This window comes from Abramis brama, assembly GCF_963993115.1.
Source record: "Abramis brama genome assembly, chromosome: 24".
NCBI classification, from domain to species: domain Eukaryota; kingdom Metazoa; phylum Chordata; class Actinopteri; order Cypriniformes; family Leuciscidae; genus Abramis; species Abramis brama.
The window spans coordinates 24,537,403-24,556,300 of NC_139986.1; the positions used below are offsets into that span (position 1 = coordinate 24,537,403).

General features: G+C 37.1%; 1 protein-coding gene across 5 annotated transcripts in view; it reads right to left on the reverse strand.

The window, feature by feature from the left end:
- agap3 (ArfGAP with GTPase domain, ankyrin repeat and PH domain 3) overlaps positions 1 to 18,898 on the reverse strand; it is a 161,664-nt gene that overhangs the window by 80,466 nt on the left and 62,300 nt on the right. Inside the window, exons 1-2 of one of the 5 annotated variants that reach the window (XM_084102635.1) lie at positions 10,936 to 11,461; positions 1,754 to 1,812 (exon numbers count right to left, since the gene is read on the reverse strand). In XM_084102635.1, the coding sequence (XP_083958761.1) occupies positions 1,754 to 1,812; positions 10,936 to 11,041 (165 nt within the window). In that variant the 5' untranslated portion in view covers positions 11,042 to 11,461. Of the gene's footprint in view, positions 1 to 1,753; positions 1,813 to 5,989; positions 7,545 to 10,935; positions 11,462 to 18,898 lie in introns of those variants that run through there. The other 4 variants (XM_084102633.1, XM_084102637.1, XM_084102636.1 and 1 more) reach the window with 4 other exon arrangements.

The window sequence follows — 18,898 nt, forward strand, 5'->3', positions numbered from 1 at the left end:
GCACCTTATTGATGACCCATGATGTTATACAGCATCTCTGTCAGCGTGTGATATGATGTAATAAAAACTACAGCTCCTTTTTTTTTTTTTTTATCCATTTCATAAAATACGCCTTCATTTAGCGAGTGAATCAACATTATTAGTTCCAGTCAGTTGTGGACGACATCAAGAACACGGCATTTGTCATTTAATATAAAATAATAAAAATATTCCATGTTGGCTAATTGCGCATTTAAAGGGTTAGTTCACCCAAAAATTAAAATTCTGTCAGTAATTACTCACCCTCATGTTGTTCCAACCCCGTAAGACCTTCGTTCATCTTCAGAACATAAACTAAGATATTTTTGATTAAATCTGAGAGCTGATCACTTCTCCATAGGCTTCTAAGTGATTGAAACTTGCTGACCCAGAAAAGTTATTAAAGAGATTGTTAATATAGTCCAAGTGACTACAGTGGCTCAATCTTAAGTTTATAAAGCGACGAGAATTAATTGCGCAAAAACAAACAAAAATAACGACTTTATTCCACTATTCATTTCTTTCTCTCTGGGCCTCTAGTTGGTTCACGTAGTGTTTAAGCGTAGCGCGTCTGTGTTGCACGTGAAACACAGACGCGCTACACTTAAACACTACGAGGCCCAGAGAGAAGGAAATGAATAGTGGAATAAAGTCGTTATTTTTGTTTGTTTTTGCGCACAAAAAGTATTCTCGTCGCTTGATATACTTAAGATTGAGCCACTGTAGTCACTTGGACTATTTTAATGATGTCTTTAATAACTTTTCTGGGCCAGCAAGTTTCAATCACTTAGAAGCCTATGGAGGAGTGATCCAGCTCTCAGATTTAAATCAAAAATATCTTAATTTGTGTTCCGAAGATGAACGAAGGTCTTGCGGGGTTGGAACAACATGAGGGTGAGTAATTACTGACAGAATTTTCATTTTTGGGTGAACTAACCCTTTAAGTTAAATATTGACGTGCATAATAATAACAGACAAATCATATTAAAGAGTTGTGATGTATCAGTTAAAAAGATTCATTCAAAATGTTTTATTAATTATACGTTAAATACAATTTAATATATTAAAGCAAAATAACTTTTTTTTCATCTCTGTAATAGCCTTTCCCTATTGTTTTGGAAGTAGATGCATTTTATCACTGATAAAAATTTGGCAGTCAAAATGAAAACATGTTGGAGGGCATAGATATTCTACATTCTTTCTGACAAACAGCAAAAGGAAATGTGAATTACAGTATGTACAGTGTTTTCTGCATTTTCAGCTTCTTTAATGCAGTGTACAGTGTTTATTATAAGGGAGATAGAATCCGCAGCTCAGTACTCACTACTCACGACACATGAGTATTTTTAAATAAGCTACTCTTTTACTCTTACTCAAGTAGTTTTTTGGAAAGTAATGGTTATTTTTCTTGAATATATATTTAAAGTACTCTTTCCGTCCCTGATAAAGTGTAAAAAATAATAATAATAATCATACACTGAGTCATATTTTGACAGTGATATTAAGTATGAAGTATCAGTGAATTTTCTCACTGGTAGCTATTCTGAGGGAACGTCAGCAGAATAAGTGACACTCCAGACTGTCTCAAGCAGAAATATCATTACAGAGAGTGACACACAGCAGTCTGTGTCTCTCTGCTTGCTGAATAAATTCAGTGATCGACATGTCAGGATTTACTGTTCCACATAATGTTAAGAGATAAAATGACAAAGTAAGGGTTGGGAAGATCACTCACCACTTTGAGCTCTGGTACTGATCGACTCAATGTCCATTCCTGACTGTTGACGAAGGAATCTGGAAAGAAACAGATAGAAAACTTTAGTAAGTGATTGTCATTCATTTCACTCAATAAACTGGACAGACATGTTTGTATGTTATAGCTTATATACACATCAATATGTCCATCAACCAGGAATGATTGATGAATTCATCAACAACAACAACAACAACAACAAAAAAACCAGATTGAATTATTTTTCTTAGAGTGACAAAAACATTTAGTTTCAACTATGTTTAGATTATATATTTTAAAAAAGAGTGTTATAAAATGTGTTTTTTTATTCTTTGAATGCATCCATTGATAAGTGGAGTGCCACTTAATAAATTGTCACTCCTGGTCCTCCATAACACAAAGCCTTTAAAAAGAGCACCAACTGTAAATTAAAAGTATGTCATCCCCTCATGCAGAAGATCAGAGGCTTAGTTGCTACTAATAATCATGTTTGTCATATTGGCTACATGGACTGACAGCAGCGAAAACACAAGCCTCATTGGCCCAGCGAAATCCTGCCCATTTCTGTGCCACAAACACTATCTTTTGTGCAGTGATTACATCATCACAGCGGGCACATGGGCAGCCCTGTTTAAAGCACCACAGAGGTTTGTGGCACTGCATTGTATAGTTCATTTTTCACTCCGCTGCTCATGTCCAATCTAATCAAAATTTCTATTCAAAGCATCTGAGGAACAGAAGAAAAAGAACTCTTTGTAGATTCAGGGGACAGTGAGAAAAATACACAAAGAAAGGGACCCATTTGAGAGTGAAAAAAATCTATTCATGATACCAAAAGGAGTCTCATTTGTGTGATGGTGGAAACATGGTGTGCTAAGTGTAACGCACGGCAAGTCAGGAGGTGTTTCCTTCCGTCCTTCATTTAAACTTGATGTCACACCCTCCCTTCGCACTCAACAAACTGCTGAAGTGACTCAGATGAGATTCTTCCTGCTGGGCTCAGCAACGTGCCCTGATGAATCCAGGCGTTTTCAACTTCCATCCTCGCTCTCACACACGGATGCAAGGAAAAGTGGACCTACGCCAACATGCAAATTGCAAACACATCTGAACATGACAACCACTCCCCACAATCCCACAGGACAGCATCTTGCCATTTTTTCCCAAAGATGTTGAGGTACAAGAAGTCAAAACAAATCAAAGTAATTAGACTTCAGATGCACTGCACGTGAGCTAAACTCAATGAGGCAGGTAGGTATCAGGTAAATATTGCGGTATTTTGGAGCGACAGATGTGAATTTGTCAGTAAAATTAAACCCCATTGAGATAAAAAGGCATCAAACTGATGTTGCACTTCAGAATTTCAATTTGACGCTTTTCCTTCTGGATGAACTGCAAGCAAAGCGCTTTTCATGTCATATGGGAGCCAAAGCGAACTTAAGTGATATCTAGCTAAAGAAAATATGACTCAGAGTTTTAAGAGGGCAAGGTCATCACAATCACATGGGAGAACATTTAGAAATTGCTCTTAATGCTATTTCAAGCCTAGAGGAACAGAGATGCATGCAAATCAATAGGCTTTTTAAAGCCTCTTTTGGAAAATGTAGAGCCTTTTAGTTAATTAGTGGTTAGAATGAATGTCCTATGATGTTTTGGACATTTAAAAGAGAAAGGGAACCCTTTGTACCTTTATAACATATAGTAATGGATTCTCTCAAGCTACCTGTGATGCAATTTTCTAGCTTTGCACCATCTGAAGTGACCTCACACCATTTTTCTAACCTGCTATTGAAACCCAGCCTTCACGACCCGAAGGCCTAAAAGTCATCCGAATTTTAGCTGAGAAGACCTGTAAGGAGAGTCTGGCACTTTGTATTTTAAGCCTGGAAGGCTTTACCTTCCCTCACCTGCATACACAGAACTCACAGCTACAGAAAACAGTCAAGACCCAGGAACGACCTGCTTGTCAAACAACCAGGGCATGTAGCGACAGGTACACGTAATCTGCACACCTAAGCTTTGGCCCAAAAAGCTCAAGTTCAGTAAACACACCTACATTCCGGCTGTAAGTCAACTTTTGCAATGAAAGGTCATTCGGGGAGTTTGGAAAGGATAGTTTCCTTAGTAACCAATGAGCATAAACTCAAGCAGATGCCAAGGGTGTAAACGGCCCTTAATTTGTTATCTCCATTTGAGGAGTGACTAATGGTGCTGCCTAAAAACAAGCCCTGTAAGTTGTTTGTGAGAGCTTGTTGGGCTAAGGCAATCTTTCCCAGATATACTTATACTTAAGGTAATGTGAGTAGATTGTTTCGATAAATGCAAGTCCACTGATTGGATGATGGCCAATTAAAGGGCCGTGTCACTCTTTCTGTCCAAATACATATAAAATGAAACATAAGATAAAATAAATCTAACATAGAAAATAAAACAAAAACATTAGAACAACCATATCTTAAAAAAAACTAATTAGCATGCCCAACCCTGATGCCTCTGAGGCTGACGTAGTCTTCCAAGTGAAAGCAAATGGTTACAATGCTAAAAAGGACAGAATTTAGACAAACGAATTGGTCAAATTGGACATTATAAAATTAGTCTCTGCATCTTAATATTAAATGCAAATTAAGGGCATTGGATTGAAAGCTCTTCCTATATTAAGATAATGATATATAGATGCACAATTTAAATAAAAACCTTGAATTGTCATAATTCTCAGTGTCACTGGTTCCATCCATCTTTAATGAGTATGTGTTATTAGATGAGTCCAATTAAATTGATGAATCAACAAAGCTGAATAAAAGTCTCAAAACTCTGAACATTCTATAATTACAGTATGTGTGTGTGTGTGTGTGTGTGTGTGTGTGTGTGTGTGTGTGTGTGTGTGTGTGTGTACGCAGACAGCTAGACAGAAAAAATTATTTTTGTGCATTTTGTTAATGCATTTTGATAATGTTACCTCCATTACAATTAATTAAATCTGCTGTATTTTTCTCTCTTCTATCCAGCTTTCCATTCCTTTATTTTTTAACATTCTGGTGAAATTTGTGCTGAAATGAGGGGTTTTATGACACTTTAAGCCTGTCAACTGTTCTAACTACGTAATAAATGCTCAAAACATCTCAAGGTGTGCTCCCAATAACATCATCTTCCATCCTGAAACATGTTCTCATAATTCAAACATAAGGACAGCTCTATTTCAACAGATGTGCTAGCATCTCTCCACTGACATTTCAGTCATCTTGTGTATGCAGACACTTCATTCAAATTATATATTGCAACCCAGAAGCTTTAAAGGCTAAAGATTTCACACTGCAAATGTAAGCCAGACTTCACAGATTGAAGACAAAAGGCAAAAGTAATTTCTGTTTACCTTATGCAATGCTGCACAAATACTTCTGATGAAAATGCCACAGGCAAAACTAATCAATTTTTAAATCATCTAAATAAGGATAACAAAGGAGCTGAGGTGACATAAGGTTTAGAGCCTACGCCTGTATACATCATCTTGTCGCACTCTCAGTAACCTAATCCCTCTTAAAAATCACAGCGTAAAGCTCTACAACTACACTATTTGTTTTCACTACCTTTGAGACTGTGCATGAGCTGCAGGCAAAAGAATGAACAGACATGGAATGAAAACATGTTTAAAATATCTTGAGGACTGTTGTCTACATGCTGGGTTATGATTGAACCTTCAGAGCTTTTAAAGCAAAAAAAAAAAAAACTCCAATCCAACGAGAACGTGATCATTCCGTATTACATTTTCCAAAAGGAAGATAATTCCAGAGTAGTGCATAGGAGGGATCTGACAGCATCATTAAATTATTCCCTTTCTTTATTCGTCTACATCATCCATCCTTGACTTATTCCTGCAGTCTATTTGATTACCTTGAAAGCGTTAATGATTAAACAAGATTTGATGGATGCTTTTTTTGCTTCCTAATTCAATTGCAGTGCAGACATACACTAGAAGAAAACTCCTCTTGGAGCCAATTAACAGCTCAAGCACACACACACACAACAGAGCCAAAGCCCTCTGAGTGAATAATGCATTTAACCTCTTACTATGCCTGTTGGTGCTGCTCAAGCCAGACCTTCAATATCATTTTAATATTTAATCAATTTGCCCTGCTCTCTCAGGCTACATCCAGGCACTCAGAGTCCGTCCTCTTCAGACAAAAAGAATTTTCCTGCACAGACTGGGATGTGGAATGAAATTATTCATTTTACACTACTTACCTTGACCTTTGCGGAAACCACTGCCAGCTAGAGTCTCTATAGCAACAGAATCAGGCTTTTTATTTCTCGCCGGGGGATGATTGCCAACTGTTTGGCTTTCAGTGCACAGCTCAGATTTGTTGCTGGACAACGGGTCCTTCCTCTTAAAACGATTAGCAATCAGCTGCCAAAAACTAGTCTCTGGTTGCAATTGTTTGGTGGGCTTGGTTAGTTTGGCAGGACGGAGAGGGATCTCCAAGACTGCTACCTTGCCACGGGTTTGGTACTGTATGTACTGTGTGGCCCCTTGGTCCTCGTCTTGCTCGCAAGCTGGCGTTAACGTCCCGCCAGTAAGGTAGGAGAACGGACGAGTGGTTTGCATTGATTTTTCTCCGATACTTGCAGTGCGTCTCCATTCAGTTCGGTCATCCTGCTCAAGTTGATTACGATTCCGCCTCATCCTGAGACTCAAACTCCTCCGCAGTGATCCGAACGTTCTCTTTTGTCCTTCCCCCTTGTTGGGTTCCTTTAGCCTTGTTGAAGTTTGCGTCACTACGACTTCCTTGCCGGTTGCCTGTCGACCAAACCATCTCCATCGGAAGCCTGGACGAGGCAAACTACCGGTGCCAGTAGAAGCGTGGCTTGCGAGCTCACTCCGGGATCCAGTTCGCTCTTTATTAAGCTCAAGCACAGTCATGCTAACAGGCCGAGGCTTGCTTCTGCTTTTAGAAGTCCGACGGATTGGTGGTTCTTCTAGTCTATGAGGAAGTAGGCTGACAGACGGCGGCATGTCTGGTTTTAGACCGTCTATGGCACGCAGCTCGGCGCGTCTTGTCTGACACCGCTGGACCACATCTGGGCAACCTTGCTCATTGAGGGTAGAGGAAGGCAGAAGAACGTTGCTGTAGTTTGTAGCTGCCAACATGCAAACACTGCGGGGTCTTGTAGAGCTGTCTTGGTTGATGGTTGTTGTGGTTTCGAGTCCCCTTTTGTTATCTGGGAAGACAAACATGCTCACTACTCTTCTGCTGCCCAGGAGCCGAAGGCCATGTGCAGGCCTTCGTAAGACCGCCACATGAGTTTCTGATGCATTCTCCACAGATATAGCATTAAAACTAAGTTCCTTAATGGGAATGTGGCAAACATCAGCAGAGACTTCTTTGGTCCAAGCTTTCTTTTCCACAGCCAAATCAAAGTCTTCCACAGAGGCTTGTTGCACACAGCTGTCCTGGAAGAAAGAAGGTAACCGGTCCGTCCTCATTCCTAGTACTTCCCCTTTCCTCCACCCCCCATTCCCTGTGCTGCTCAGGTAAAACCACCTATTGAGCTTTCCAGCTGCACTCCTCCTCTGCCCTGGGCTCTCTCGACGTTCCTCCCTCTGATCCGCCTCTTGTCTTTCGTTGTCTTCCTCTCCCACGTTGTTCTTAACAACTCCCAGCTCAGCTTCTACCCTCCTCTCAGCCCCTCCTGAAGGCGTACGAGTCTGCAGCTCCTCCTGGAGTCCCATTCTGGCAAACAACAACTTCGTATAGAGTTTTACCACCTTGGTCTTGGTGAGGAGATGTGATCTTTCCTATAGAAATCACATTTAATATTACGGATATACCTCCACAAGCTTGTTCTCGGCAACTTAAGCGCTCTCTCTCTAACACTGCCACACTCTTGAGTCTTTCACCTCCAGGCCACATTCCAAAAGCAAGAATAATCCCTCACCTTTGACTTGTGAGAGACGGAGACAGAGTTAGGGGGGAAAAAAACTTCAAACAAGCACCAGCATGACCTCACTGAAACTTTTACCTTGCAGGGGATTATGGGGGGGAAACTTGCTATGAAAAAACAAACCTGTGTGCATTGGAGGGATAAATACAGCCACAGATTAAGGAGTCTTTGGTCTTCTCCTACTGTCCAAAACAGGTCTGTGCAACCCTGCAGTCAGCAGTGAAGGCAAATTCCTTAATGTTCCGGTTCTTGGCATGAGTGAGAGGGGTCTGTTTGAACTTCAAGCTGCTCCCATATGTCCCAAGGATAACAGCAAAACAAGGAGCAGAATATTTTGTCTCCTTAAAGCGAAGGCATTGCCAAGGCACCTGTAGAGAAATCCTTGCGGGAGATACTGCTGTGACTGAAGATTAAAACAGAGGGTGCCTGATGTTTGGGGTAGCGAGTATCTTCAGCATAGTTACCAACATTTGTACCATCCTAAAAAGCATCCAAATTAAAGGGCATTTTGTAGAGCTTCCCTTTCTTCGAGCCTCCCTAAATCATTCTCTCTCTAGTTCCCACATTCCCACCCACCCTCCCTTCCTAAACTGCCCTCCCTCACAACTGCATTTCCTCATCCAACTGAACAAGGCAGAAATTGGCAAACAAAACTGGGGAGCTCATTGCATGGGGGGAGGATGAAATGCCAAACAATTCCCCAGTTTTCTCATGCATGTCTTTGCCTATGCTAAAGAAATGTCATGTAAAGTTTTCATACCACCTATGCCAACTCTAGGAGCATTGAATAAGCATTATGGGAAAGAATGTGCAATGAAAATAAAATGATTTCCCAGAAACACTAAATGTGCATGCAAAAGCGGTCTCCACAATAAAAATACAAATACAACATGACAAAGTATTTACCCCATAAACAAATTTTAGCTTTGCTATTAAGATTGCTTCCTAGGATTCTGTATAACATTAATATTGGTTCCTAACATGGTAAATCTGACTGGCCATCGGTCATACTAGAAAAAGCCATCTGGATTAGGAAAACAAGGGAGCAGATTTGAGATTTTGTGCTTGTAAAGAGCACCCACAAGTGGTTTCAATGAAAACTACCCCACCAGTTTAGTTATTCTACACTGCCATGGAGAATTTTTTTTAGAAAGATCCAGAGACTCGCTTGATGACATTCCTGCTGCGCAAAGGACTTTATGAGAAGTCGTATTTTAGTTGGACTATGGTAAACTTACAGCTGTCATAAGATGGACAAAAAAATTCACAGCATATAAGAACAGCATATACATTACATATTCATTTATGAAAATATCAGCCACAAATGTATTGAAACAGGCTTCTAAAAGATGCAAAATAATACAGCAGCACTCTTTCCCCTTTTCCCTCTTTCTCTCTTCATTCTTTCCCACTTTCATTATTTTTTTCCTTGTTTCCTTCTTTTTTTCCTTGTTTCCTTCTGAAGTTCTATCCTTCCTTCCCAAGTTTATTTTTGTCTCTTTCTTTCCTTCCTTCCTTCTTTCCATCCTTATTTTTCATTCTTTCTTTCTCTCCCTCTTTCCGTTCTCATTTGCCTCTTTCATTTTTTCCTATTTCATATTTTAACATTTTCTTCTTTACTTCTTTCCTTCCCTCCTTTTATTCCTTTCCTTACTTCCCTTTTAAATTCTTTCCATCTTTGTCTTTTCCTCTATTTCCGTCCCTTCTTTCCTTCTTTCTCTCCTTGCTTTATCATGTCTAACTCCTTTCTTATTTAATTATTTCCTGTCATTCTCTCTCTCTCTTCATCCTTGAGATAACCATCTAATTATCCAGACAATAAATACTTTAATCCAGTTTACTCCTTTATGAACTCATGTCTGACATCTTACATGTACGAGTCTGAGAACACAACAGAAGCCACGGGCTGATGATCCTAGACTAGTCTTTCCTTTTTTAAGTCTTTTTTTTTTTATAAGAAAAAACACAAGTCCCTTGACCCTAAGGCTTTTTATTTTGAGCTTCCACCCACTCAGAGTAAACTATTTGACAGATTTCCGATATTTATAACCTAATGATTTTAATTACATGGACATATCCGAGAACATAATTGCTTTTAATTTTTGGGTGAACTTACCCTTTAAACAATATGTCATTAATTACTCACCCTCATGTCATTCCAAACCCATAAGACTTTCGTTCATCTTCGGAACACAAATGAAGATCTTTTTGATGAAATCTGAGAGATTTCTGTCCCTCGATTGACAGCTACACAACTACTACTTTGATGCTTCAAAAAGTTTATAAAGAGATCGTAAAACTAATCCATATGAATTGAGCGGTTTATTCCAAATTTTCTGAAGAAACTCGATCGCTTTATTTGATGAACAGATTTAATTTAGGTTTTTACTCACATATAAACATTGATCAGCGAACATAAACAGAAGCTCAACCGAACATGAATGTCTCACAAGAACAAACCTCTTCCGGAAACTCAAACGGTTCGGTTCTGAAGCGTCAAAGTTTCAGCTGTATAAGCTGTCAATGGAGAGTACAGAAAGCTCTCAGATTTCATCAAAAAGATCTTCATTTGTGTTCCGAAGAAGAATGAAAGTCTTACGGGTTTGGAACGACATGAGGCTGAGTAAATAATGACTGAATTTTCATTTTTGGGTGAACTATCCTTTTAACTTTAAAGGCATATTTAGCCAACAAAATGTTTCCATTGCAAGATTTATGTCATATACTCTCGTTATCAACTCTCAAGCTAAAAAAGATAGTTATTTAAAATACAATGTATCAGTCAAAAAACATCATGCGTATGTCACTGATAACTCGCTTTTCATTCACCACAAAAATAGTTACACATAACTAGGTTTATCATATGTGAAGCACCTTAATTTTTACGGCCTTCACCGCTGATAGACAATGATGTGAAAATTTGAAATAAACAGCAAAACAACAAGTACAAATGTCTATAAAGTTAAATACTATTGTCCCACACGTGGACACAGACTTGAATATTTGATATTTACAATTGCCCCTTTTCAACACTGTCTAAAATACAATAAATCAGATCAAAGATGACCTCAATTCTGGAATAGTATTTTAAAAGAAACTATTCATACAGTTCAGCTATTTAATAAATCAAAAAGACATTTGTAAAGCAAGCACTAGAAAAGCCAGAAAACAACCGAGCATTAATCAGTATCTGTGTTGATAAGATGGAAGTTAACATGGTAATTCGCCTTTGAAAAGGTATTTATTACCTGCGTCTACAGCATTAGGGTTCGCCACCCCCGTAACATCCACTGAGATCAAACAGTCCTCGTCGCCCTGGAGTCTTGGCCGTCTTTTCCCTCCAAAACACATCATAATGATGACTTCTCCAAACTACAGGAATATCCTTTCACCAGTGGCATTATCAGACCAAAAACAAACTAAAACCAAGTTCAGGGTCCTAATCATCTCTGATATTCCCATTAAGACTGTTCTTCAGGCGAGACGGTGATGTTTTAGTACTGCTTTTGAAAGATTGACTAACGTCATGCTGAGATCATGAGCTTAGCTTTGTCAAATATCAAAAATGTCCCGGCAAGAGGGAGGAGGTGACAGACAGGTTCAGGAAACATGTCGAACCTTTGTAATCCCTCATGAGGAGGAGGAGGGGACCACGGCCTCCCTGTCTTACCTGAAGTAGGATTAGTCTAATCCTTAACCAATAGGAATCATTGGTGCATTATCCGTACCAATGCGAACACACACACACACAAAAATGCTATCGTGTCCCACTCTGTTTTGGAGTAAAGTGCGGTCGTCCCTTTAAAAAACTAGATCTTGGTATCTGTGCAATGCTCTGACGCAAGACGCCCCACTGATATTTCAAGTCCAACCACTGTCTGTGATGAAACTTTCCACTTAAAGTCAGATTAAACAAACATCAGTTAAAAAGTAGTGCTACAAAAATCTTGTAAGTGTGACAGAAATATGAATTCAGGGATCATAGCTAGGCATCAAAACTGTCCACTTCATTACCAATATTCAACAAGTTAAACAAGTTGACTCATTACAGAAACGCACAGGGTTGCCCAACATTTTTGGACGAAACTACACATGCATTTACAAACTATTTCCACCTAATGAAATGCATTTAATTGACGAGATCCCATAGAAACGGGAGCACATAAAGACCATATCGACTCAACATCTCATTACGTTTTCATTAAAAACCAGCGCGCCATCGGCGGTACCGTCTGCCAGGCTAAATGAATACAAATACTGATGGATGAGAGAAAAAACACATTTTGCCCTGGCGAGGTGGAGTAGCAAAGGCAGAGCATTAGATGCCTTTCATTTATACCGATTTAATTATGCAGACCATCAGAAAGTGTGTTTCCGAATGCTTTTTTCACCCTCAGGGCGCACCTTTATTACGCCGAACCCTTTGGAAATTGGCCTGCCAGTCTAATTAAAACAGAAAAACTAATTACGGTAAGACAATTAGACCTCTCGTCTTTTATTTTAAACACTTCTAATAGAGCAAGAAAGTGACGCAAGCAGCATGCCAATCCCTCTTGTCTTTTTTATGAACATTGCTTCAGGATATTTAGTACAGAATTCAGTGAACATCTTCGGATCTGGAATTGGTTTATACACAAACATTCAGTGACACTGAGGGATATCTAGTAAAAGGAACACGGTTAGAGAAATAATGTTATTAAGGAAGATTTCTAGCATCTTTAATTAGCACGCAGTGAGTGATATCGCCAATATTCACAATATTTACTAGTTCAATTCATGTTTGTGAATCATTTCTAAGTTGTCCAGTTAATTAAATCAGTCCAGTTTTACTCTGAATCAACCTTTTCTTTTCACACATTGTGGCTGCATTTATTTGATCAAAAATGCAGTAAAAAACGGTAATATTGTGAAATGTTATTAAAATGTAAAAACCTGAAAACAGCTGTGCTACGTAATATTTTTGTGGAAACTGTGACATTTTTTCAGGATTCTTTATTAAATAGAAATTTCAAAAGACATTATAACATTATAAATATTTTTATTGTCACTTTTGATCAATTTAATGTGCTCTTGCTGAATTAAAGTACTAAAATCTGACCTCAAATGTTTAGAAAAGTAGTGTATATACTGCATTTTATTATTATATATTAATATATTGCTACATACAAATGAACACGATTAAATAATTCTTTCTTTAGTAAAAAATGATTAGTAACGGTCTGTGTTTTTGTTCTTACAGACATTTTTAACCTATTTCTGATGAAAAGGAAACAATTTCAGAAAATAAAAATGCCATTTAAAGAACGAAAAATATTTATAACTACATCGCCCTCCTCAATTACCATGTCAGCATCTCTTATTAGCATATCAGTGTGCAACAAATAATCCAAATACAATGTGACTATATGTTAATACACTTTTCTTTTAATCTGTAAGCTTTTGCATACGTCTGTGGGACCTAAAAAATCGTATTATAATAACATTAAACATAAGCCTTGAGCACATATGAAGCCGATCTAAATCATAAACAGATTCTAAATCAGATTCTAATCATAAATGCAACATTACATGTTGTGTCCATAAACATACACCAGTAGGGGGCAGTATGTCTTCTCTCACAGCAGACCACTGAACCTATTACTTCAGTTCATAAATCAAGTCAAGCATCATTAAATCTTGATTTTGTCTGTATCAACAATAATACGTGTGCTTTCACATAGCTCCCATTATATTTCACCCAATTATATGCTACTAATATTAAATACTGAAATTGCATGCAACAACAAATCTTTCCCTAATTATGAGAAATCGCAAAATTAGCTTTGTGTGCAACTTTAGGAAGGAAAACGTGCAAAAACTGACACCTCCATCAGCTCCTGAGCTCATTACCAATACTAATTAGGTTACACAAGGTTATGTAATTTTCCAAGCTGCACTGCAGTCCAGTTCAAAAGCAGGGGGTCCCTGTGAGAACGTGATCATGTGGAAGAACACACGGCAGGTGTGGAGCGCTATGGTGCAGTACAGTCATGTTACGTAAGGGAAGACGCTCCCCGAGGGGCAGGAGCAAAGAACGAATCAAAGAATGTGTGCAGGATCCGCCGGGATGTAGAGAGACAATTAATGCCGACTGAACTTTAATGAGGGTTCGTAATGAGTTGCGAACGCCTTTATACTCAAATAAAGTAAAGCCATTGATACGGTTTATAATGCTTTCAAATGAACAACAGAATTTTATCGCTATAAAAACACACCACAAATGCTGCGCTTTCTAATTATGCATATGTTCTGGTTTGGTTTACCATGATGCATAAATTGTTAAAAGTCAACATGAAAGCAAAATTGCGTTCAGTTGCTTTCTTAAAGGGATAGTTCACGCAAAAATAAAAATGTTGTCATCATTTAATTACCCTCAAGTTGTTCCAAACCTGTATGAATTTCTTTCTTCTGAAAAGAACATATTTTGAAGAATGTTGGTAAGCAAACAGTTCAAAGAGATTTTTTTTTTGGTTTCAATATTTATTTTAGTATTTTAAATAATGAGCACTGATAAATAATCCAGTTACAAGTATTAAAGAGATAGTTCACCCAAAAAGGAAAATTAAAATGAAAGTTGGGCCCCATTGACGATCCCTCCTCCCATACTATGGAAGGCCCAACTTTCATTTTAATTTTCCTTTTTGGGTGAACTATCGTTTTAATACTTGTAACTGGACTATTTATCAGTGCTCATTATTTAAAATAATAAAATAAATATTGAAACAAAAAAATTTACAACTACATGGTAACAGGTAAAATGTTAGACTGTTAGAACTGTTAAAAAAACCAAAAACAATAACAACAATAAAATAATAATAATAATAATTTCAGGGTTATTATTAACCAAAGCAAAAACTAATAATGCTTTTTGTTAATTGAAATAAAGCTGAAGTAATGTAGAAATGTTGCTTTGGCAACCAACTGAAATAAAACAAGTTTAAGCTGAATTACTAAAATTACTAAAACTGAAATAAAAAATAAAATAAAGCTAAATAGAAGTTTAAAAAAACTAATAAAAATGACAAAAGCAATAACTAAAACTTCAAATTTACAAATAAAAGCTAATTCAAAATAATAACTAATAATAATATATAATACTACAATAATGCTCTTCACAATCCAATCAATTCCTGTTGGGAAAAGTCCCGCCTTAAACTTTGGTTGTTGAACAATACTGTATGTATCACTTACATCACATCACTAATAGTTGTCATAATATGAAAAATATGAAGGTAAAATGGAAGTGTGTATTTTCTGAACCAGTTGTGTCAAACAAACTATAATTTCCAAACTATTTCTCCGAAACATCCCCCTGCCCTCCATCTTCCATTGTTCAGGCGAAGAGAAAGTCCCGCCCACAAACCCCACTCATTGGTTGACCCGAGAGTTAACACCACAAACAAACAAAGCACAAACAAAGCTTCAGGAAGTCAACCTACCAATAGCTTGATTATAGTTTTAGTCTGCACTAAACTGGGACAAAAGCAAGTATTTAACATAAAAAAAATTGCACACTTCTCAGCAAATCCACTTTCCCGGTCACTTCCTGGTCTGAATTACGTCCTTCCGGCAGGGCATCATTCTGATGTGTCCTGGGTTCAGACACCAGATTTAGCCCCACTACTGTCAGCCTGCTATTTGGGCCACACTGATGACTAGGTGTTGAACGGGTGACTAAAGTGCTGGAAAGCATGTTAATGGGATGGAATGACTCAGCGGAGGAGTGATCTCACACACACACACACACACACACACACACTAATGAAACCTTCTACTTCATCAGTATTGAGAGGCCACATTAAGTTTCACTGTGATCTCTATACTATGTTAAAGTTGACGTCAAGACTATTCAGGAAACTTGTTTGAAACTATTTTTGGCACGGACCTCACATGCATCCTGTGTGATAACTGAGAGTAAAATGTGTAAAAACTGACAAGTTATCACTGAAATACAAAAAGGGCCTCACAATATGTGACCCCGCCTGTGAAACCCCGGCTAAAGTCACAGAATCGAATTATGAGTTAACGAGCGTCAAAGTCATAGCCATAAAAATGACAAAAATAGTCTGTGTGTTTATTGCTGTAAATGATAGATTATACCAATGGTTTTGAGATGCAATACTTAAATTTTCATTTATAACATGATAAATACTGAAATTAATGATTTTATTGACACTACGTTATACTTTTGCGCAAAAAAAAACAAAAACGGACGTGGCACTTCCTAAACATTGATCGTCTCTGGGTTTATTTCGCGCAACAACACTGCTGATTCATATATCAATCGGTTCAGGAACTTCTTTTCTGTGTATTTTCTATTAGAAAGAGTAAAAACAGACTTTAATATCAATCCGCGAGCTCCGGTAATCAGGTCAACACAATGAAAAAAAAAGAGAGATTTAAGCCGGGTTTTGATTTATTTGATTTATAAACTGCTTATTTGTTTTGTAGCTTAGTATTCTCCCAATAATATTAAACTTATTTTAAGGACATTTTTGGCCTGCTACGTGTTATTTGCTGGATGATGGTAACGTAATGCGTTGTTTTGACATCCATGGCTTCGCCGGCGACACCGAAGTATGAGCAGGAATGGAAAATAGCTGCTTGCTTAAACAGCTAGCTTGATATTCATCTCGGTGGAATTGCCCCAAATTATGATTTAACCGGTTTTATTGCGGATTATTTTCTGGAGGATGATTGTGATGATGAACAGGACACATTCTTTGACGAAACTGACGAGGAATTTGACGGTAAGTTTTTGTTTTTATTTTATTTTATGCTAAATATGTAAATGTATACTGTCAGTGTCCAGCCAATGTAATGCTAACACATATCTGTGATGCAAAAATAGTGGATTTAAATGTTTATTACATTTGTTGATTGGGATTTAGTCAGTTTAAATGAATTACGTTTATGGCATGATGTTTATTTGTCTCATTACACTCTGAATTGAAGTCTGCTTACCACCTATAGGCTGTTTCTTGTCCCTATGCCCTCCCCTCAATTAATCAGATCCAGTCTGACTAAACTGAAAAAATATTTTCTGATATTTTCATATAAAATGCTTCATTATCCATTTTAAATGTGGAATTAAACCCACTTCCCATTCTTGCATGTTACGCAATCATGTTTTTAGGTATCTTGCTTTGAATTGAAAAAAAATGATCTTTGCTTTTTCAGGCAGTGACCAACATGATGAGGAGGACAAGCCCGTTTTGGTGATTGAACCCCAAGCTATTTGTCTGGCGAACATGAAGAGGGAACACCAGCAAGAAGAATTTGCTTCGAATGCTGGAAGTCCAGATGTGAAACTGCAAATCAGTTTCTCTTGCAACTGCAAGTATTTCAATGGGGAAAAGTGTTCTTTATTTTTCAAGGAGGGAGAGTTGCTGTCACTCAGGATTTTATTTTGCATCTAGACAATTTTAGAATGTGTACAAAGTTTGGGACTGACCTGTTAAAGGGATAGTTCACCCAAAAATGATTTACTCATACTCACCCTCATGTTATTCCAATCCTGTATAAGTTTCTTGCTTCTGTTAATAATAAGATATTTTAAAGAATGTTGGTAACCAGACAGTTGGCGGCACCTATGGAAGTCAATGGCTGCTGTCAACTGTCTGGTTACAAACAGTCTTTAAAATATCTTATTTTTTGTTCAGCAGAAGAAAGAAACTCATACAAGTTTGGAACAACATCAGGGTGAGTAAATGATGACAGAATTGTAGTTTTTGGGTAAACTATCCCTTGAAATTTTATTTATTTATTTTTTACTCCAGATTTACTCAGTTACACCGTGGGCCACTAAGAGAATGATAATTTCAGAGAATGAGAAATGTTATGTTATTTAATTTATATATTATTGACATTTCACTGATATTACATTTTACTAATAAAGTTATACAAATCATTCCACTGAATTGACATGGTAATTGTTGCTATGATCAAGCTCTTGTGGTACCCCCATTCATTTCAATGTGTTTATGCTTTTAGCTTTTTGGACATCATAATAAATAGATCTGTTTTATAAAACTTTAAGAATTTTTCCACTGAGAATGTGTCATATATCACTAAAAAGGGGAGAATCTCAGCTTTAATGTGCTCAGCTCAGCTCAGAGAATCTCAGCTCTTATTTTTCCACTAAGAATGTGTCATATATCACTAAAAAGGGGAGAATCTCAGCTTTAATGTGTTATAAGTCACATATGCAGGATAACTATGGATCAAATGTGTTGCAGTTTTAACAAATAACTTATCTTTAAATTGGAATTTCTCAAAAATATGATTTTCTGAGGCCGAATTTTAGCAAATCTTTGACATGGCCTTACTCAGTCAATTTTAAAGATATCAAGGTTATATTTTCACAGAATGTTCTTTACATTGTGTAGGATGATTTTATGTAAAAAACACTGAATCACAAAAAAATGACTTTAGCTGGGTTTTCACAGGCAGGGTCACATATGATTAATAGTTATTAAATATATTGCATTATGTGCAACAGATCACTAGTGCATTCAAATAGTTACAAATATCATGAAACTTAATACATTCATATGTGTGTGTGTGTGTGTGTGTGTGTGCGTGTGTGTGTGTCTGTGCGTGTGTGTGTGTGTACATAGGTGGTAATATGGTGTTTTGATATGGTCAAAAGAGGTTTAAAAATATATATGTTTTAAAATGACAATAAAAATAATGGTTTAGAATGTCTTTAAGGTTAAAATCTAAAGTGAGTTTTTAACAACAGAAAAGTACCACCATATTACCAAAACCACTGTGTGTTTGATTCTGCCATAGTAGTAATATCATGATATTTTAAGTACCTTACAGCACCATTCAAGAAGCATTTTATATGAATAATAATCAGACAGTATAATAAGTATAAAGTATAAGATAATCAGTATAATCATGTATCATGGTTCCTGAATGGTACTGTAAGGTACTTCAAAGAATAATATGGCATATTATTCCATTATTCTTTGAAGTATATGGAGTACAAGTAGTGGTATATGTTGATGGTCATCCCAGTTTTTTTTACAAAAAATAAATAAATATAAATATAAATATATAAATATATATATATATATTGTTTTTTTTTTGTTTTTTTTTTGTAAGCATAGCTTGCCAGGATAGTTTGACCGTTTTGTGCACTTATAAGGGCTAAAATTACACTAT